At 52.7% G+C, this 20,688-nt stretch overlaps 2 protein-coding genes across 7 annotated transcripts in view; both read right to left on the reverse strand.

Annotated features, from left to right (window-relative positions):
* Positions 1 to 4,291, reverse strand: part of LOC113203195 (GTP-binding protein REM 1) — a 58,037-nt gene extending 53,746 nt beyond the window's left edge. The window contains exons 1-2 of one of the 2 annotated variants that reach the window (XM_026417757.2): positions 3,785 to 4,291; positions 725 to 1,044 (exon numbers count right to left, since the gene is read on the reverse strand). In XM_026417757.2, coding sequence (XP_026273542.1) covers positions 725 to 1,044; positions 3,785 to 4,026 — 562 coding nt within the window. In that variant the 5' untranslated portion in view covers positions 4,027 to 4,291. Of the gene's footprint in view, positions 1 to 724; positions 1,048 to 3,784 lie in introns of both variants that reach the window. The other variant, XM_026417756.2, reaches the window with a different exon arrangement.
* An 855-nt stretch (positions 4,292 to 5,146) lies between these two features.
* On the reverse strand, positions 5,147 to 20,309 carry LOC113203146 (axotactin). Of its 5 annotated transcripts, none has more exons than XM_052269984.1 (24): positions 19,984 to 20,309; positions 19,525 to 19,640; positions 19,331 to 19,437; positions 18,610 to 19,233; positions 18,424 to 18,531; positions 18,169 to 18,307; positions 17,865 to 18,095; positions 17,596 to 17,771; positions 17,085 to 17,514; positions 16,831 to 17,004; positions 16,482 to 16,707; positions 15,674 to 15,921; positions 15,323 to 15,598; positions 14,255 to 14,404; positions 13,704 to 13,898; positions 13,433 to 13,588; positions 13,017 to 13,167; positions 12,422 to 12,753; positions 12,151 to 12,338; positions 11,958 to 12,054; positions 11,551 to 11,874; positions 9,825 to 9,892; positions 6,965 to 7,049; positions 5,147 to 6,862 (listed from the first exon to the last, which is right to left on the reverse strand). In XM_052269984.1, exons 1-24 carry the CDS (start codon positions 20,283 to 20,285, stop codon positions 6,582 to 6,584), a joined length of 5,184 nt encoding a protein of 1,727 aa, XP_052125944.1. In that variant the 5' UTR covers positions 20,286 to 20,309; the 3' UTR covers positions 5,147 to 6,581. The 5 variants fall into 5 exon arrangements, 2 of the variants coding, with proteins under 2 accessions (XP_052125944.1, XP_052125945.1); XR_008011419.1 differs by lacking the exon at positions 5,147 to 6,862 and adding an exon at positions 7,435 to 7,611; XR_008011420.1 differs by lacking the exon at positions 5,147 to 6,862 and adding an exon at positions 10,951 to 11,016 and having other exon boundaries at positions 6,984 to 7,049.
* Between the last annotated feature and the right edge of the window lie 379 nt (positions 20,310 to 20,688).

Consider the following 20,688-nt stretch of genomic DNA (forward strand, 5'->3'; position numbering starts at 1 on the left):
TCCCCCCACCAATCCCCTAGCCCCACGACAAGAGTCGCATGGTTCAAGGAATGAATTATTCGGAAGACGGAAGGAAAGAAGAACTGTGTTCGGCGGTAGTTCTCCTGAAACCGGACAGTCGCGAGGCCAGCCCGGTGTGCCCCACCCCTCAACCCCGGTTGCCTCCTCACCCCATCCCCGCCCCCCAACCACCTCACCAGGCCAGGAGGGGTCTACTAATGATGTTCCTGTCGGGGTCTAGCCAGGTCGAACTCAAAGCTAAGCGAACCCAGAGTGACGTCACAGTGACAGTCGACTGCACCGTGCGTAGCGGAGATGGGGGCAGTGGGGGGTGCAGACGGAGCCTCTTGAAGCCTGACTCCCCGACTCGGTGGAGTTCGAAACACACATACAAACAGCGTGAAAAACGTCCTCGTAATATGTCAACGTTTCTTTGTAATTTTTGTTTACAAAATATGTTGTAAATCTATGCCGGCCCACATTTTGCTTGTCGAACAATCCCAAGTCGATACAAAGTGCTTGTAAATTCCTCATTTCAAAGTGTAATTTTACGACACACATCTTGGAAATTTTTCCAGCATACCTTCGACTATTGTTAAACGAACCCGTTAGGGTCGTTTCTACCAGAGAGCGCGGCGCTTTCTTTCACAATGCAGCCGCTTTTCACTTTGCACCGGTAAAACTCCGGTCCCTCCATGGTCTGAAGCCGTCGGTCGCCACTCACCTTTGGACGTGGCGCTGAAGGAGCGCAGCCGATACGAGTCCTCGTCCTCGTCGGGCCCCCGGGCGTGGCCCAGGTCGGGGACGTCGAGGAAGGCGGTGGACTTGCGGTGCTGGTGGTGGTCCCGGTGCACGGTGCCCGTGTGCGCGTGGTGCATGGAGGAGGCGCGCCGGCCCCCCGCCGGCCGCCTGCGCACGCCCGCGGGCGAGCTCTCGGGGGTGTTGGAGCCGGAGGCGCCCGTCACGCCGATGCGCGGCGCGTCCAGGCTGTCACCGTGGTGGTTGAGGCGCGGCTCCGAGTTGCCAGAGCGCATGCTGGTGTTGCTGCTGAAAGCACACAGCACAAGCACACATGAGCTAATCACACTGAAATCCGTTTTGCGATACTTTTGCGATAACAGGTGATTTGCGATTCCTTTATGCTAAAGGGCATGATACGTAACATTTTTATCGCTAACTGAATTGCGGAAAAATTATGCAATAAATTTTCATCGCAAAAATGTGTGATAAATACCGCCAAAGTATTACTGTATAACAGAAACTTGAAATAAAAAGTTAACCGGCCTGGGCCGTGCGGCCTCCCCCGACCGAGAGGCAGCGACCCTGCGGGTCTCTGGGTAGAGGGTGCCCAGTCACGGCCGCCACGCCTCGTCACTGCCGGCCGGAATGGCTCCGCAACGACAGCTCCCGCATCGTCCAGTGACAAAGACGGATAGCTGCTTGCCTTGCAATCCTAAATGCCGTCTTACTCACTATAATAGGCGAGGCAAGGTAGCGTAAGAGGGAACCTCCAGAATGAAATGACCATAAGCTCACACTCCGAAATATGCGGTCGGACGTCCCTTTCTGGTGGGCTGTGGTTATGCCGGTCGGTGTGGCTCTACGGCGTCTGGGACTGGGAGAGCCCTTATCGAGCTTCGGGCTCAAAGCCTACGCGGGAATTCCCAAGGCGGCTGCTGTAAACTCCAATACTCCACTCTGCCTCGTAAACTGAGAAGGACTCTCACCGACACAGCATATGGGTCCGGCATAAACATTCGGACTTTCCAAACATTTCCCCGTTAGTTTTGACAGTTTACTGTGGTGGCGCTGCAGCACATGTGCGGTGGTGGCGCCGACCTCTACGTCCTTAAAGGAAAAAGAACTGGGATTTTACGGAGAAACAGTTGAGATCCGAAACGGGCGGCAACCGGCTACCTCCACCTCCACCGCTCCCCTCTCGCTCTCCGCGCCTGCACGCCAGTGCGTAGGCAACCCATCGAGCTGCCGCGCATTCTCCCGGACACCCGGTAAGTAAATGACTTTGCGGTCCTCGAGCGTTTTTCTTGCGCCAAACACGCATTATTTTCGGTGTGTTCTCCTACAACGCTGCTCAAAGTGGGAACTGGAATATGTAATATGCGATTCTACTACTGGAGACGAAAATACGAGAATCACTTGTATCAAGTTTCGTGAAAGGAAACTATAGTGCAGCAGCCGGCGAGGTTTCCCAGAATGGTTCGTAGAGGGGCGTGCGCTGTTTGGAATAATCATTGGCACCATCATCGTTCTAAGACAAAGTTTTAAGGAGTTTGTGGAGTTGTGGCGGCAACGAGCAGCAGAATGGAACAGGGGAAGTCAGCCAATATGAAGGCGGGGTGGATAGCGCTCCGCCCCACCCCGCCACCTGCAGACTGCAGAGGGAGATGCCGACAACATCTGGGCGTCTTGTAGAAAATGAAATTGGAGAGGGATTCTATACCAAGTCACTCCATTCATCTGAACTTTCAACAAAATCATTGTTTCGATGATGGCAAAAGAAAATAATTAAAACGATGCGGTCATCGTGAAAAAGAAAGGATTTAGAGCTGCAGCCAGCTCTGTATAATTAGCCCAGTAGACCAGCCTGCCTATCACAAGTTGACTGAATAATTCTAGCCACCCACGTTTTCTCATGGTACAGCGTACGTCGAATGAACACAAAATCGTAGAAAGTTAGGGTATGCGATCAGAAAATAAAGGAGAAAAAAGGAACAGTTTCCTTTAAAAAACGAAGATAAAAACGAAATCTTACACCGTTTCGATTAAGGCGCGGTATAAGTGAGCTGCTTTGTGCCACTCACAAAACCCCTCTGTAAGTACGCACCCCACAGTACACCGTCCCCGGATGATGTCTGGGCCGAGTCTTGCCTTGCGTATGAGGAAAAGCTAGCGCAAGTCGAGTTACCCTGACCTGCAGTGACACTGACATTTGGGCCAGCGGAAAAGAAAGGGGTGGGGGGACGGGGGTTAGAGGGTGGGGATGGGATGATAAAAAGCTACACTAAAGGTGAGCGGCCGACCGAACACGTGAGTAACCTGTTGAGAGCGCGCTGATTACGAGCCGCGCCCTCCCACGTCCCTGCACCCCCCCCCCCTCTTTCATGACCTGTAAATCAGCAATAGGGGTCATCGCCACACTAAATCGGCTTTCCGAGTATGAGGAAGCTGCCGGATGAGAGGAACAAGAAGAAGGTAGCCCTGGGGAGGTGGCGTGGCGTGAGCCACAGTCCAGCAGAGGTTAGGATGCGTTTTGTTTAGTTTTCAAAAACAGTTTAGAACGGGCCCTATGCATCTAGAACCTTGGTACCACCTTTAATCAAGGTTTATTACGACAGGTATTGAGTCATTTCAAATAGTACCAATACCAATGCAATATGTATGTACACTAACGTGAACAACGACACCGGGGTAGTGTAGAAAATTGTGTAAACTTACTTTTACGAAGCCTAACGATACAAAACCACTCTTTGACACAAGAATGCTACGACGATGGTATCTGGGCCCCGTTTTTCTTTACAAATCCTACAAAACTTTTGTTTATGATCACGCAGCCACTCGCGACCGAACACAGCATGGTCGCCGGCGTTCTTCTGTGTTGTTTAGGGACCGCGACGCTTCGCTACGCCACGCCACCTCCTCAGGGCTACCTTCTTCTTGTTCCTCGAGTAGAAGATTTCTCATTCAAAAGATATCGTTTGGCCCCGTTTCACTTCGCGACGGACGGTGGGTGCGTCCAGCTTGTTGTGTTTTCGACGGTACTCACTGGTGGTGCTCCTGGGCGGGCCTGGGCCGGACGCTCTTGTTGGCGCCCGACATGCGGGCGCTGTGCGAGCGCGTGGCCGGCCGCCGCCCCGTCCTCCGGTTGCTCGACGGCGTCCCGGAATCGGGCGGCGTGGACGCGGCCGTGACCATGGCCTCCATGGAGGAGAAGCTGGGCGCGCAGATGGAGGCGGAGCGTCCTTTGCGCTGCGCGGAGCGGAACATGTCGTCCGCCGTCATGTCCATGTCCGCGCGCTGCGCGTGTCGCTCCGCGTGTCGGCCGGAGCCTCGGCCGGAGCGGACCGGCGCGCCGACTGGCGACGTGTTGCGACGAGCGACGAGCGGCGGGGCTGGGCGAGGCGAGGCGACAGCAAGGCGAAACACCACCCCCGACCCCGACGGCTGTGCGGCCACGACTGTGGGACTGGGGGGTCCCGCCCCGCCTGTCGGCCGCGCGCCTGCCTCGGGCCGCCGCGCTACGCTACGGCCGCTACCCCGGCAGCGCCACTCCGCCACACCGCCGCACCCCGCCTGTGTTGTCTCTGCTACGTTTCGCTACCCCCTGCTGCCACTTTGCGGGCCGCGGGCGGAGGCGGCGGCGCGGGCTCGGCTCGGCTGCGGGAGCGGAGCTGTCACCACCGCTGCAGTTAAAGCCGAGGGGAAGGCTGCGAGCGAACGCTACGTGTGAGAGCATGCATGGAGACGTGTGTGTATATGCGAGGGTGGGCGCGGAGGCGTTGGCGCGAACTGACCTTGTCTGTTACGGCAATGTTTAAAGAAGGAATGCGACTTTGCCCGAGCACTCGCTTCTTCTCTTCGCGGGCGTGCACCAGTTCCCGCCGGAGAGAGAGGGAGAGAGGGGGAGAAAGAGAGACAGAGACAGACTGGCTTTCAGCCGCATCGAGTTGGCAACCCTGTCCCTTTTGGACCGGTGCCATTCGGTCCGATCTCAGTACAACACGTCTGTTTACAGGGGCCGGGCCCGGTCGCTCGGACTCGCCCACCGCACACTTTACCAATTGGTTCGTTTACATGAACAGTCCGTCCTGAACGCGGCTGCGTCTCCTCTGCGGCGTGAGGTGTGATGGTGATGTCACGGGTCGGGTCGCGGGGGGGACGGTCCAACAGCTGGCGCCGCCGCAGGCTGGCGTCCTGCACAGGCACGCCCTGTCTGAGCGGGCTGAGCCGCTAAAGAGGGATTTCGGCGCCGGCCAAAAAAATTAATAAGTAGAAACACATGTGTCTGGTTTGGCCACAAAGGTGGGTGATGGGAGGTAGGGATGCGGCGAGCTGCCGAAAGTTGTGTACCGCTGATTGGGTTCGTGATTTTCAACCAACTAACAGTTCAATAAACTAGCAGCAAAAATGTGTGTGTTTCATACAAATACTTTTATTAAATTTAAAACTGCTGTATGAGCATACACAGCCGATTTCGTTTACATTGTTCTCGAAATAAGTATAAGGAACCAAAAACTGTGAGCCTAGGGGTAGGGAGAATGCAAATGTTTATTTTACTTGTAGTTTTAAAACTTACCCCTGTTACATTTTCAATTAGAAGTAATAATTAACTAGACAAAGGGGAGTCTGCCACAAAACGGAACGATGTAGATTGACAGATCTATTCCAGCCTCGTAACTTATCTTCAAATGCAGCGACTAGCATCAGGTTACAACTGTAAGTTATAACAAAGAGACTATCAAACTAAAGTACACTACAAACATAAATACGCTTCTTACATTTTCTACGAAAAAAAAACATCCATTGAACAAGCGAAAACATGGAATCTTTGGACAGTGGTTATTAAGTATTTACATACTGAAAATTACTTCTGTCTTTCATCACGTATATCTTGTCTTAACTGGCGTATGACACGCATTAATAGTTTCTAGACGTCAAATCCACCAGATTACAGAAGGTGACGTTTTACAGCAAAGTATACAGTAAACCTTCTTTTAGGTCCTTTATGGTTCGATGGATGGGAACAATTTGTGCGACAGGCCTGAGCCTGAAGTAGTTAAAAAGCATAGTTAGACCGCCCACCTCTCAGAGGTCAGCCGGATCCGTACCCGACCCGGCCAAATCGAAATCACTTTCTTCGAAAAGAATTAAACTAGAATTACGTTGGTCCCAAGTTACTCCCTTCCTTGGTATATAGGGGGTGGTCCAGAAAGTACGTCCGTTTTTCTCAGATTCATATGGCAAGTTACGGGAGCTCGTCGCCTGCGAAGCTCGGGGTAGGCCACCCCGCAGTACACGCGTGCCCTCCTGCAGGCAAGATGTTGCCTACCAATAAGGCGCTATGGCTATAAGAGCTGGCTTGGGCCTAACTTGGCTGGTTTTTATCGGTGAATGGCGGGCGTACTTTCTGGATAATCCCTAGACCCGCATACCATGGTTTTTACCCACTTCTTCCATACACATATCAATTACAATTTTGTTTTCAGTCACAATACCATTTAGGAAATACTAACCAGCACAACCATTTATCAATCGTTTACAGACTAGACAGGAAAACTGCTTGAACGATCTTTTCTGGTAAACACGCGTGAATGCGATTGTTTCGGACGTATTTTAACTTTATCATAAACTTAAGCTAAATTTGCCCGTCCACATGGGTAATGTTGTACCCTGGAGTGATGAGGTAGTTGTTTCTCTTCTGCAGGCACGCCAAACTTGCTCCGCGTCGAGTCTTGAAAGGGGTCACCAGTCACCACGAGAGGACAATCATCACAAATTCAAAAGAACTAAATTATTAAAATTGATTCTATCAGTTCGCAGGACGGGCAGCGCTGTGGCGCTGCCTAGTCCAGGGAGAGCACCGACTCTTTGCTCGTTCGCGGCGCGCTGCTGTTGGACAGCAGGCGGGGGCCGCCCAAATAGCTAATCGGATTGGCGAAAGTCCGCACGTTATCCGCGAGGTACACAGGCATGGGCGGCGCGGCCTTCTGCGGCCCGGGCCCGGGTGGGCCGCCGCGCGAGGGGAAGGCCTGCACAGGCCGCTTGGTGAGCGGGCCCACGGCGCCCGCGGCGGCGGGGCTCGAGGCCTCGTCGTCCTCTTCCTCCTCCTGGCTCTGAGCTGGCTCTGCAAGAAGAAGCGGTAATGGTGTGGCCCCGAACAGACACTTCTCCCGAAAGAGCTGGAAATTGCGAATCGCTGCGAGAGGCGAGGGGTTTGCGTATTTACCTGACACTTCTTCAGAGTCGTGATCGTCCTCGTGAATCGGTGGAAACTTGTTCCTTGAGTCGAGTCCCCCCGGCACCCCGTTGCCCTGTGCACACACAGCGAAGGGTAAAAAGTGACCTGAGCAGAGGGAAGGTCAAACACTACACGGACACGCACACACTCACACGCACCGGATAACAGCTGAAATCACTTTGTGTGTGTGGATGCAGCGTTAAAAGCAAATGCGATGCATGCAGATGAAAATCGGCAGCCTACTAGTGTGCGATATTAATATTAATATCTCTGAAAGGGAAAAGTAGCGTTCTGTACGCACACAAATTGCGTTTTCAAACCCTGTCCCTAGAAATACAAACGCTATCCCGGCTACGGCTTTGTTTGTTTTTTAAATAATAATTTTGCTGACATGCAGTGGTTTAGGTTTTGCTAGGGTCGATCAGTCAATGTGTTGGTGTCATGCGTCATGCTCTGACCTGCACCAGGCACTGTATAATGTTGGCCATGGGCAGGGCGAGAGGGGGTGCCGAGGCCGAATGTCAGGCGTACGGGGTCGTCGTGAACTCCATGCTGCCCAGCTCGTCGATCTTGTAGGGCAGCGGCGCGAACCCGATCTGGGACGGTGGCCGCGGCATCCGTTCAAGCAGCACCACCTGCCCAGCCCAAGACCCCCAGCATCAGCGCGTGTCAGAGAAGGCGCCACAGTTAGGTTGGCGGAGCCGACGTTTTGCATTGGAAATGGTTTGGGATTTAGGGGGCACCAACTGACTTATTACTATTGCGTGGACAGTGGGTTTGCTGGGATCTAAAAGTATAGTGCCAAAGCGTAGTGAAGAAAAGGTTTAGTACGTGTGTGAATGTATAATTCAACAGAGACACTGCCTTGGAGGCATACACGAACAATTTTCTATCCGGTGCGGACTGTAGGTAGGTGAGAAGAAAAAGTCCACGTTTCGACGATACTTTTGACATGATATTGAGACAGTTAAACATTTGAAGGGATTTATGGTAGCTATTACTGGGAGTCTCAGAGCGGACGCCGCAGTTTTGTTCTCCCTGCGCAGGGAAGACGCCATAGCCCCTTCGACCCTAGCGAGTATGCAATCCTGCAACGCTGTAGTGTTCACTCTGAGACACCCGGTACAGTATTAAAAAGCTAAAGTAAGTACATGCTGTTTAAACAAATTAAACATAGTACGGTGGCACATGGGATCATCTTAATTACGACTTAAGACAAGTATAATAGGATAATATTGTAAGTAAGTACTTCATTTTCGGACACCAAAAAACACACACAATTTATCTCCTATTAGTACACTTGTATCGCAGATCTGGCTCATGCAGTCTTGCCCTCCGTAGAAATTACGTACTCTAGACTTTTTGATTTAGGGCCGTCAGGGTGAACAGCGTGTTTTGTACTAATGGATACAGTATAGGAAAACAACTACAAAGTAACCACTCTTAGAACCCCGATATAGAACTGCATGGATAGTCACATTAGCAAAAAACGCAAAACTTATGCGACTATCAATTTACAGACTTTATTAAAGAGGCACGTGAAAGCCTTTAACGAACACGATTGGCAGTTAGAAACATTGAATGAATAAAGGAACTCTTCCATTGGTCCACTACTGGACCGTGACTAAAGTAGACTAGAAAACTTTCATATGAAATGTTTAAGTACATGGCACACGTTGATCAAAACTTTTCGCCAAATGAAACACGTAGCAGTTTAGTCTTCCTAGATCATTCAACATAATGTGTTAATCACATTTAGCAGCTTAGTAACACATTGCACGCCATGGCAGTCAAAAAAATAACAACTTAAGTAAATAAGGAACATTTTTGAGATTCTGTAAACTAAATTAATACTTGGAAAATATAATACTGATATAAAATACTTGTACCCCAGCACTTTCAGTACTAAACATCTGGATCTGATTAACACTCGCTGACGTATAAAGTCGCGCAAGAGCAAGGAAACTGTCCACTGAAAATACTGCTTGGTTGAATTTCATTCAGCATGAATGCACTACCTCCGCCCCTCGTCAGCCATGGCTTCACGTTACGTGTGGTGAAAGGAGCAAACAAGCCACACTGTTACGGGGACACGGTGCAACACATGCAGCGCGGGAACCGGCGCGCACGTCAGACTGTTCACGGCCAATGGCACGGTAAGTTCGGTGGTCAGTCGAACGAGCTGAGTGTGACCTCGCTGGTCGAGGCCCTGGGCGCCCCGCTCGTCATCCTCACTGGCACTGGCTGGTCGCTGGCGGGCGGGGCCGGCGGCGGGTGCGGCCCGCTCCTCGAGGGGTTGACCCCCTCTTCCGAGCTAACGCTCCCGTGACTTCCGAGGCTGATCGAAAGTTCTTTCAGCGACTGGAAAGGGAGAAACCATCGTGGCATTGGTTTCTTAAACCGCGCTGCGTTGCAGGTCCACCGAACCGAAACCCATATCGCACGTCGCCCAAGCGAGCAGGTCCGTCCGGCCGCGCGCGCACGGCGCCGCACTCCCAGTGCTGCCAACCCGCTGGTGAGGCCGCCGTCAGCAGCCCTCATCGAACGCGCCCTTCAGTCGAGCGCGCTGCCGGGTTGGCAACACTGACTGCTGTCAGAACATGAGCGCCTCGTCCGGTTCCTCGGAACCCGCGGGCCGAGGCCACGTCCAGAAGTCCATGAGGCGGCCCAGGCCTTGTCCCAGCGCCGAGCCGAGGGCAGCCGGGGCGGTCTGAGGGGTCGAGATGGGGGCCGAAGAAGAGGCAAGAGCGAGGCCGGGGGCAGGGCCGAGGGCGGGGCTGGCCGGGGGGCTGGCCGGGGGGCTGGGCGAGCCACTGAGCGAGCTGGGCAGGGAGGACTGTTCACTCACCTGGTCCAGCAGCTTGGTCTCCTCGTCGTTGAGTGGCTCCCACTGCAGCTCCCGATCCGTGCGGTCCTCTGCGACAAGACAAACTAGCGGTTAGCATGCTTGAGGTCCTCTTGCGTGTACGATACAGGATAAGAGTCAAGCCAACGATAACATTCCTACAAGCAACCAGGCGGTCAGGCTGTACGCACGCAGCATCGCTACTTGTTGAGATTTACAACTACGGAACTACGCTACTGTGTTAATGAGTAAATCGATAACGGTTACAAATGACATTCAAATGACTCAAATTGATCGTAGCAAGTAAACACAAAGCGGCATTTTCAGGCCCATAGATTTCGTATTTTCAGCATATGCCAACGAACCACATGGTTGCTAGTATTTAAGGATTTGGTTTTGGATGTACAGATATTACTAGGGGATGAAACCTCTGAATACCTAGTGGAGCGCAAAAGAGAATTATTAATTATTTACATTTGCACTTCAAAAGGGCGCGAGAAGAAGGGCGTGACAACGAACGCCACCTCCAACTCCACCAACCCTCATTAAAATGGAGATAGACTACTCCCGCGAAGGTAATCACCCCTTTAAGTGCTTTCGGAGGCTGCCGAAGGGTCGTCAGAGATGTCAAAGCCTCCCACGATTGCAGGTATATTCTCAAGGACACTGTTAGTATAATAAGGTGCAGAAGCTGAAAAAAGTGAATGGCCAGTGACGTACACGTATATGTATCATGTGCAATGTGACATGTTGGCTCTGTCATTAATATAGGATGACTAACGGATTATTATTCTCTTTTTCACTATACGTTGCGATGTGCACTGACTTAAGAAGTAGCCAACTCAGACGCAACCATGCTCTTGTCCCACGCGTGTCAGAGCCACAACACAGCGGTGTTGCGAGGATGCCTACTCCAGGGGCCATGACGCCTTACTGGTAGAGCTAGGCAAACCCGCATACTATTGTGTCGGAGCCCTGACACATGGTAGAACCTGATTAAAAAAAAATGACCGTGAGCCACACCGTATATGTATATGAAACCTCGTGTGATGCGGTGACGTATTACTAGAGCAGCCAACATCTAGGCGACACAGAAAATAAAGTTTGAAAATCTGCTGTTTTCACGAACATTTGCGGTCGTCGTCCGAGAAACCCCGGGCTGTCTGTGGCCCTGTCGGGAACGGTCCTGGAAAACCTGCAAAACCCACCGCATCAGAAGGAGATTTTTGTGTTTTTTTCTGACAAAATGGTTGGTTCATAACCCGACCAGAAAGAACATTAATCAAACCTTCGATGGAACCTCGCACCGAAAACTGTTCGGAAATGGTCGAGAAGAAATACAAAACACGAAAAAGGTGAAGGTGCATCTGTTCACTATCTGACTATGAGTACATCTGTTTCCCGAAAGAGGCAGCCTTCCCTCCCAGGAGAGTCAGCTTCGTGCCATACTCCCTGCACCGTGTGCCGCGAGCGGGGAGTATTGACCGGCAGCGGCAGAGGGCCGCAGGGCAAGGAGTGGTGCCCGTCGGGGCCCTTCTCGCCCCACTCCCCAATATATACATGTCGAACTGTCTTCAGTTTAGAATTGAAAAAGCTTATTTGAAAATTTTTTAATTTATCTAAACTTGCCGCTTTTTCTCGGCATATCACAGTAATTTCCCCTGGAAACTGGTAAGCAAATTTACGTGATTCCTTAAAAATGCCGCATTCACTGCTCATGCATACTCACCCTGGAAGCGGATCTGCTTGCCGCCGTTCTGCTGGCCGGCGCCCGGCGCCACGGGCGGCGACACGTGCATGGGGCTGGTGGGCTCGCTCTTCATGAGGGGCTTGGCGGCGGAGCCGTTCTGCTTCTGCTGCTGTTGCTGCTGCTGGCGCGCCTTGTAGGGCGAGGGCGCGGTGGGCGGCAGCAGCGGCGGCGGGTTGTGCCACAGCATGGCGGCGGCCTGCTCGGCCTCCTTGCGCCGCCGGTAGTTGCGCTGCGTACGGTACAGGTCGTAGCCCACGCCCAGCAGCACGATGCCGAAGATGGACGTGAGGACGATGAACACGACTGCGGAGACGGGGAGCGGTAGAGGTGAGACAGAGGGGCGGCAGAGCTGCGGCTTGCAGTTACAGCACACGGCGCATACTCACTCTTGCCGAACCCTTCCTCGACGGTGGACGCGTCCGAGTACTGCGACTTGTACGGCACGCGGTTCGGAGGGTCCTCCACCCAGGCCTTGTCCCTGCCCTGCAATCACAATGGAGCGCGCAGAACGCGTTTAAAGGAGGCTGCAGGAGAGGCGGCTCAAGGTGGCGGCAGGGGCGCGCACCCAGCGGTACTCACCACGCTGAGCAGGCTGCTGTTGAGGGACGGGCTCGGCCGAGGCTTGTGCATCACGTCGAAGTTGGAGCACTGCGCGCTGCGTACGCCCTGCGGCGTGATCACCAGCACCTTCTCCGAGCCGTTCTTGATGAAGGCCATGTACTCGTCGACCGGCTTCATCATCTGGTGGTTCACCTCGACGAACACGTCTGCAGGAGGGTCGTGGTTACAACAGGGGACAGAGAGCACAACGGGCTGAGAGGATGGAAACAACCGCCGCTGCGATACTCACTGGACAGGCAGCCGCTGTAGGACGTGTAGGCGCCAAAGCGCGGGTCGCTCGTCTTGAGGCCGCCGATGTGCACGGCGTCGCTCACGCGGTTGCTCGCGTCCTTGTCCTCGGTGAAGCTCAGCACCGAGATGGGCTGCAGGTCGACGGGCTCGCGGTCGATGAGCAGCCGCGCCGCGTTGCCGTCGCGCTTGTAGTAGAGCGAGTGGCGCGCGCCGTTGAGGAAGTTGCGGTCCTTGATGCGCGCGCCCACCGACGTGGCCGTGCCCTCGCGGTCCTCCTGGAAGATGAGCTCGCCCTCGGCGGAGATGGCCACCAGCAGGTAGTAGCTGCGCCTGGAAGGAACAAGGAACGCGAGTTTTGGATTTATATCTGGAAGTAAAGACGGAGGTGAGTTTGAAATTATCTAGAGGTAAAAGGGATGCGAGTTTGAAATTATCAGGAAGTATCGAAGCGACGATTGGAACAAAGTCTGTTTTGATTACTTGAGTGATTCTTATTTTTCTATATTTTGTTTAAATTAAAATCAAGTAAAAGTAAAGGAACTGTCTGAAGATGGCATCCCCATTGCATTGTAAGGAAACTAGAAGCTACGAACCTATTCTCGGTCTGGATGAGCAGCAGTGACGTGCTGCGGTGGCGAGCGTCGCTCGACGAGAAGGCGAGCTGCACCTTGACTTGGTTCACCTCTCCCTCGAGCGTAAAGTTGCGCAGGAGCACCGACTCGCCACCAAAGTCCGCACCCTTTTCTGCGAGCAGAGAAAGATTGTAAAAGAAACACATATTGAAGTACCTTCTTTGCAGGATCTCGTATCTGAACCGCCTGTGAAGCGGCGCATAGGCCACACGCACAGCAGCCGTGCCCGACAGGTTCTCTGCCTCAGGCTGAGAGCCCCTGTGGTTGGCGTGGTAGGCCACCCGGCCAGCAGGTCAGCGAGGCGGGCGGCCCAGCCAACGCTCTGCAGGGGCTCTCTCGACTGGGGCAGCTGCCGTAGTAGCCCGTCTCTCTCTCACCTTGTCCGCAGAACTCGCCGTAGTACGACGTGTGCTCGCAGTTGCAGGAGCTCTCCCCCTTGGCAAAGTCCTCGATGCAGATGCCCTGGTGCTTGCAGGGCTCCTCATCGCACTTCATGCGGCAACCGGCAATCACGCCTACGGGTCCCACGATATCTGCAGTGGGAATGACAATTAGCCACATCGAGCATCAAGTATCTTGTGCAGAAAAGTTACCTGCTGACTAAAATTTAATTATACCTAAAATTCAACTCGTATGTTTGATACGCACCGACTGGGTTGGCCGCGTTGGCATTCAGGTCGTAGACGGTGTCGCCAATCTTGAAGCCGCGGATGCACCCGATGAAGCCCGTCAGCTGTTGAGCCTCGGGGCTCACCCGAAGCAGCGTCTCGTCCTCCATGCCGCCCAGCTTCATGTGGAAGTACTCGGTGGGCGGGGCGGGAGGGCGCTGCGGGGCCAGCACCTCTGGGGCAACAACAGGGTCCTTAGTCGTGTTTGGGGCCAAGGGCTTGGGGTTGGAGAACGGAATAAACAAAAAGAATTAGCTAAATTGGCGAATGCGTTCGAAAATATGACCTTCGATTAGAATATTGTTAGCCCAGCTTATTCTTTGCTAAAATAGCTAAAAAAAATTGCCCGAACAGTTGTCTAGAGAATACATTAACTAGCTGTGAAAGCTAATATGTTAGCTCTCTTAGCTAAGAATTAGCGAAACGAGCTTGTTTTGTGATCTAAGGTCATGTTAGCGATTGCATTATCTATTTTAGCTAACTCTTTTTTGCGTGTTGGAGGAAATGCCGCCGGACGCGCCTGGTGCTTACCCTTCTCCGGGTTGGACCAGGGCTTGTTCCGGTACTCGGTGAGCAGCAGCACGGGCGCATGCACAGTGGCGTTGCGGTCGTTCACATGCATCGTCAGCTCGCCGCCCTTGCGGATGATGGCCACCTGCACCGACTTCCCGCTGTTGAGCCCTACACAAAGCAAACGCATATCGTTATTCGAATGATTTGACAGTTTGAAAAATACACTGTTAAAATTAGTATTGTAAATTTACGATACCTGTATCGTAAACTTTCATAGCGACAAGTGTTGTTATATTACAACACTCTTGTCAGAAAAATATCGTTATTTTACGGTAATGTTGTTACAAAATTTTTTTTCTTAAGATCAGGGAGAGGGTGTTGACTATTTCTGTATGGTTTACAACTATGTCATCAGATTACAACATTCTTGTGAACATACAAACAATATCGTTTAGAAACGACTCGGTCCTGTTTCTCAACAAATAAATCGTTATATTACAGAAAAAAAAATCGACTAATATTCTTAACTTTCAATTTTCTTTTCATCAAAACTGAGAAAACAACTCATTTTTATTTCTTTCTGTAAAATAACGATTTGTTCGTTGAGAAACATTTTCTTTCGTTTTAAAACAATGAGTTCGTTCTAATACGATACCAATGTAGTTTTGCCTAAGAATGAATCTTTCCATCAACAAACGGATTTGTCGTACTAAAACAAGCTTACTGTTAATTAACGTTGCTTTCGTTTTCTGTTGAAACAACAATGTTGTATTTAAACGACAAATTTCTTACAAAATTTGTCGTAATTTTACAACTTTTTTTAACAGTGTATGCTCGTAAATTTACATCGTTTGGTTGTTAGACAAAAAAAATGTGAATTTGTTACAGGCCATTTTTGTTGTTTCTCGTTCAATTTCAAATTTCAAGTCGATAAAAAGAGCTTGTAAATATACAATTTCAGATTGTAATTTTTACAACAGACACCATGGAAAATTTTCCTGTAAACCTACGACTATTTTTTACAGTGAATTTTTTAATTTGGCGGTTTGACACCCGACTACTCCGAAGAATATATTTCACCCTTACCTTGGTACTGTACGGCAATACGCTTGATTTCGTTGCCCGAGTTGAAGAGGAACACGAGGGTCTTCTTATTTTGGATGTATAAGTGAACGAAGTTGTTGAGGTGGTCGTTGGCGTACAGGACGAGTGAGTTGGCGTCGTACGTCCTCAGGTTGATTAGGATGTTTTCAGACAGCATTCGCTTCAGCAGCGACTTCTCGGCATCCGTGTTGTTGAACAGGAAGTTCTTCTTCATGTACGTGTCGCGGTGGATCATGGTCATAGCGTTCACGTTAATATCTGAGAGTGTGGGAAGTTGAAAAGAACGTCATATAGAATAAGTCACACTTAATGGAAACATTTTGGCACACTTACTGGTCTCGCAATACTGCCCGATGTACGCCCAGGGGTTCTCGCAGACGCACTCGAAAGTGGACCACAGCTCCTTGCACTGCGCTCCGTTCTTGCACGGGTTCGGGTCGCAGCTCGGCTTGCAGTCCTTGATGATCTCGCTCAGGTGCACACTCATATACGAGTAAATGTCCAGCACCTCGCCGTTGACGACCAGACCGCGGAAGCAGCCAATCAGACCCTGGGAGATCGAGCTCTTCTTTAGGAGGTCCCTGCAGTCCGCACAAAAGAAACACATCACTGGCCATCGTCGATCAAAGGTTACCTCCCAGCGAGGTTGTCATCAGATTGACGTGAATCGGTCGAAATGTCGTCAAAAATGGGACTATTTTAATTTTCTTTGATGTGAGTGGACGTGGGATTGACGTCAGATTGATGTGCCTTAATTAAGCAGAGTGCTCGCTGGGCTCCGACAAGGAGTGCACGCTTGGGTGCGCCGCGGTGTGTGCAGTGTGCACTCTGCTCACAGTCGGTCAGTAAAACACCGCCAGGAAGGAAAGAGGAGGTCGTTAAAACGTTATGGAAAGGCGGCCCCTCTGGGCTGCTATAGGCCCCTTAGAAGGCCATCATGTCACGAGGTTATGCCGCAGTAACTATGAAAGGTTAAGTAAAACCTCGACCCTCGGCCCTTATGCCACCTGGATCCGATACTCGCGCTCACTGCACGCTAGCTTCTCTACGTGGCCGAGGAAAATTGACCTCACATGTTGCAAACATGAGTATTCAGAAATACACATAAAAACCTACACTCAGTACGCGACGCGCTACTCACTCGGTGGCGCCGCCGATGAACATGCTGCCCTCGAACGGCCCGAACTCCTCCTCGGGCATCAGGTCCACCATCTGGTAGTCGGTGTTGATCATGAAGCGGACGTGGTGCTCGTTGTAGTCGATCCATATCTTCTGCCACTCGCCAGAGTTGAGACGGCGCTGCGACTTGATCTCCAGCTCACGAGAGCGGCCAGTGTTGAGCGTAAAGTTGAACGTCAGCTTGAAGTCTAGGGTAACAAAATTTAAGGGGTTACTTAGAGAACAAAATTGGTATCTGCTTAAAGCGGAGGAGGTTGGGGCGGGTCTGTTGAGATTTCAAAAGTGATCATGACGACTGCAAGACAACTGACCGCTGGTGAGCGCCACCATGAAGGACGGCAAGTGAGGCCGGATGGGCGGCTGGTACAGCAGGATGGCGTTCTCTCCTGTGGTCCGGAAGCTGAAGGCGATGTCTCCCTTACGCCAGCCGGGCACCTCGATGTAGGACTGGCTGGTGGTAAACGTCACGACGTACGTCTGCGTGTCTGCAGCGAAATAAATCGAAAGGAACTTCATGTCAAATCTGATCGAGGACACATCTCGCTCGACGCGGAGGACTCCGTACTTGTCTCGACGCACTCCAGGGGGCCCAGGGTGATCCTCCCCAGGGCGTCCGCGTCCAGGTCCTTCTGCTGCAGGAACACCATTTCCGTGATGCCGAGCGAGCTGGGCGTGCCGAAGTAGCCCTCGTCCGAATGCCACTTGCTCTCCGAGATGTCGCAGTTGCACGACTGGTCCGGGTTGACGCAGGTCCGGTTGGTCGAGCAGGGGCAGGCGCCTCGCTTGACGTTGCCCAGGTAGTCCACGGTGCCGTTCTTGGCCGAGCCAATGAACCAGGTGGCCGAGTGGAGGTCGAGCGGTGCCTTGTAGCAGTCGTACTTGATGTACTGCGAGCAGTACAGCGAGTGCGAGATGAGCTCTTGCAGCATCTCGGAACTGAACTCGCGGTACTTGATTGTGAAACTGAAGTCTGACTCGGAGGCTCCGCGCACGTCCTGGGTGCCACCAAAACAAACAGCTGCGTTAATGTCGTGCGGTCACGAATACGGATGTGGTGGATACAGAGGAGTGCTCACCACTTGGCTCGGTAGGTTGTGCTCCACGATGGTCTTGGTGGCGTCCTCCTCCGACTGGAACTCGCACTTGACGTGGGCGGGCGGGAAGCGACCGTTACCATCGATATCAATCAGATACACATCGGGCTTGGTGTATCCCAGCAGTGCAAGCTCTTCGCACGTCTTGCGGAACTCGGCTACAAAGAGTAAAATCAAAATCAATACCCGCTACCAGAAAAAGGGATAGCAACGCCTCCACACGGTGTGAAGTCCAAGCAGCGGCTGCTTACCGAAGTGGCAGTTTTTGCCGATGTAGCCCGTGCCCTTGCAGTCGCAGGTGACGCGGTCGTCCTTGACGGAGCACTTGCCGCCGTGCTCGCAGGCGTTGGGCCTCGTGCAGGGGTCCACCAGCTGGCAGTTGTCCAGCGAGACGGTGCCCACGGTGTGCTTGGTGCGGACCACGTAGCGCGGCTCCAGCGGCACGCCGTTCACCGCCACGGATCGCATGCAGCCCACCAGACCTGTCGATTGCAAATGTCCGTCAGTCCGCTGTTCACGTGGTCCGTCGTTCAGCGCCGCTTGTTCAAAGCTCACCAGTGTTGGCCTTGCTGCCGAGCGCGCTCCCGATGATGACGCGGTCGCCCATCGTGAACTCCAGGCCGAACAGCTGGGACTGCTTGTGGCGGTAGTCCACGGTGAGCTTCACCTCGCCCTTGGAGTAGGAAAGGTCGACCTGGGGAAGTGCAAAGAGTCAGCAGGGGCAAGCGGTTGCAGCAAGACGTGTATCTCACAAATGCGTGACGACACGGTGACAATCAGAACTGAGTTTGGTGGTGAATAAAGACTCACGTTGTGCCAGTTGGCTCGCGAGTCGAAGGTGACGGTGGTGAGGTGCGTCACGTTCTTGCCCACCTCCGGGATGAGCTCGAAGCGGATCTGGTCGTTGACCACTCGCACCTGAAAGAGAGCACGGTTAATATTGCCGACCGGATTTGTAAAAGCTTCTGTTTTTCACGGCTCTTTCTTAACGTGTACCTCCCAGTAGCCGGTGCCCGCTGCGGTGGTGACGTTGGAGGACACGAGCACGGCCATGTTGCGGTAACTCTTGAACTCGAAAGACAGCGACAGGTTGTTGTGCACGTTGCTCGCCGGCCACCAGATGTGCGACGAAGGGAAAGGGAACGTGAGGGGGATGATCTCGACGTCGGCCTCGTAGAACTCGGGCTCGAGCACGCCGATGTAGTGCACCTTGGGGTTGCCCTTCTTGAGCTCGTACAGGATCGAGACTTCGTTGAAGAAGACGTACTTGAGCGTGCCGGCGAAGTTGTTGTTGGACAGGAGGCCCCGCTTCTTGTTGAGCTCGGGGCCGCCGCCGATGTAGATCTCCGGGTCGATCTGCAGGAAGTGCTGCGTGCCCGGCAGCGAGATCTCCCTCTTCTCCGAGCCGAGCGAGATGTGCACGCGGTCGCGCACGTGGTAGATGGTCAGGTTGTGCCAGTGGTTGTTGGTCACGGTGGTCTTGAGGTGCGTCACGATGGAGGGCCCCGCCCAGAAGTCCATCTCCACCACGACCGACCCGTTGACGATGGACGCGGCGATGTGGTGGTGGCGGTCGGTCTCTCCGCTCGCGTAGAACAGGGCCGAGTCGTCGAAACGCGTCTGCGAGCGCAAAGCCGTGTGCATGAGTCAATCAATAATAAAGTGCATCGGTCTGCGAAACAGACGCATGAGCGCCGCCGTCGGGGCGGCGGTTTACCTTGAAGAACAGGCTGATGCGGTTGACGTTCGAATGCACTCGGTCCTTCCAGTCGTAGATGCGGTAAGAGACGAAAGACGAACCTCTTAAGGTGAGGACTGTCGCCGCTGCAATAGACACCAAGCCGAGTGGTTAATCCATTCGATACAATTTTTACATGGTTCAGTTTTACATAAAAATGAAAGACAACTTACTGTAGATGTCGCATCGCTCGCCCTCGTACTCGGTGCCGTAGCAGTCGCAGGTGACATCATGGTAGTGGTTGATGCAGTGGCTGCCCACGAAGCACAGATTCTCGCGAGTTCGGCATCTGCAGCCAGTGAGGGGGATACATTTAAGAATAACCATGGCGAAACAAAAGTGTGCAATCCCAGTGAGAGACCCAAAATCGATTATTTCCTAATTTCGTCGATCAACTTTGATACAACGTCAAGGCGATATCGACCGAGATCAAACCAACCGTATTTTTGCCCGCAAATCGGTGTGAATCTGATTTCGTCGTCGACTCGAGCCTGTTACAACATCCAATAAAGCACTCTGGTAAAGCTGAAAGGGAGAAGAATGCGGGGAGCAACGCATTTCTTCTCTGCATTTCAGCTTTACCGGAATGCTCTATTTCTCACTGGGCACGGCTGGTCCGCCCGCTCGCTCACTTGTTAATGCAGCCCTCCTGCACGTTGTCGTGCTTGCTCGCCACGAGCGGCCGGATGGGCTCGAGCGCGCCGGTGCTGCCACCCGCGCTCAGCCGCATGTCCTTGATGCAGCCCACGAACGACTCGATGATGTACTTGACGCCGTGCAGCTTCTCCTCCGGGCTGAGGCCGCCGATGAGGACGACGGAGGGCAGGTCCGTGGTGACGCCGTAGCCCGGCTTGAGGCCAAGGATGCTGGTCTCCTCCGTGCGGTTGTCCACCCGGGCCAGCAGGCGCGCCGCCGTCACGTCGATGCGCACCATCACGCTGTGCCAGGTGTCGCGGTTCAGACCTGGACAAATGTATGCAAATGTGATGCAGGTGAAGAAATTTATCCACATAGCTAAAATATAGCTAGCTAACTAGAGGATAACTATTTACTTGGCTAGGTAGCTAAAATTTGGCCACATTTAAATGTATATAACTATAGATTTAGCTATATTTTAAGGTACACAGCTAAAAAAAGTTCCGACCAGAAACGGATCGTGAAAGCAGATGATACCTTGTGAAGAATTATTCTATTCCAGTCTATTATATTTCCGTATTTACACTTGAGGGGAAAGGGAGGGGGTAGGTGGCGGTGCGGTGCTGTGCGGGGGCTCCAGCGGTAGAAGGGAGGGGGGCCGCTAGCGCTAGCGCGGCCGACTCGGCTCGGGGCTCGGGCTC

This window comes from Frankliniella occidentalis, unplaced genomic scaffold (assembly GCF_000697945.3).
Source record: "Frankliniella occidentalis isolate FOCC.00 unplaced genomic scaffold, Focc_3.1 Scaffold107, whole genome shotgun sequence".
Taxonomy (NCBI): domain Eukaryota; kingdom Metazoa; phylum Arthropoda; class Insecta; order Thysanoptera; family Thripidae; genus Frankliniella; species Frankliniella occidentalis.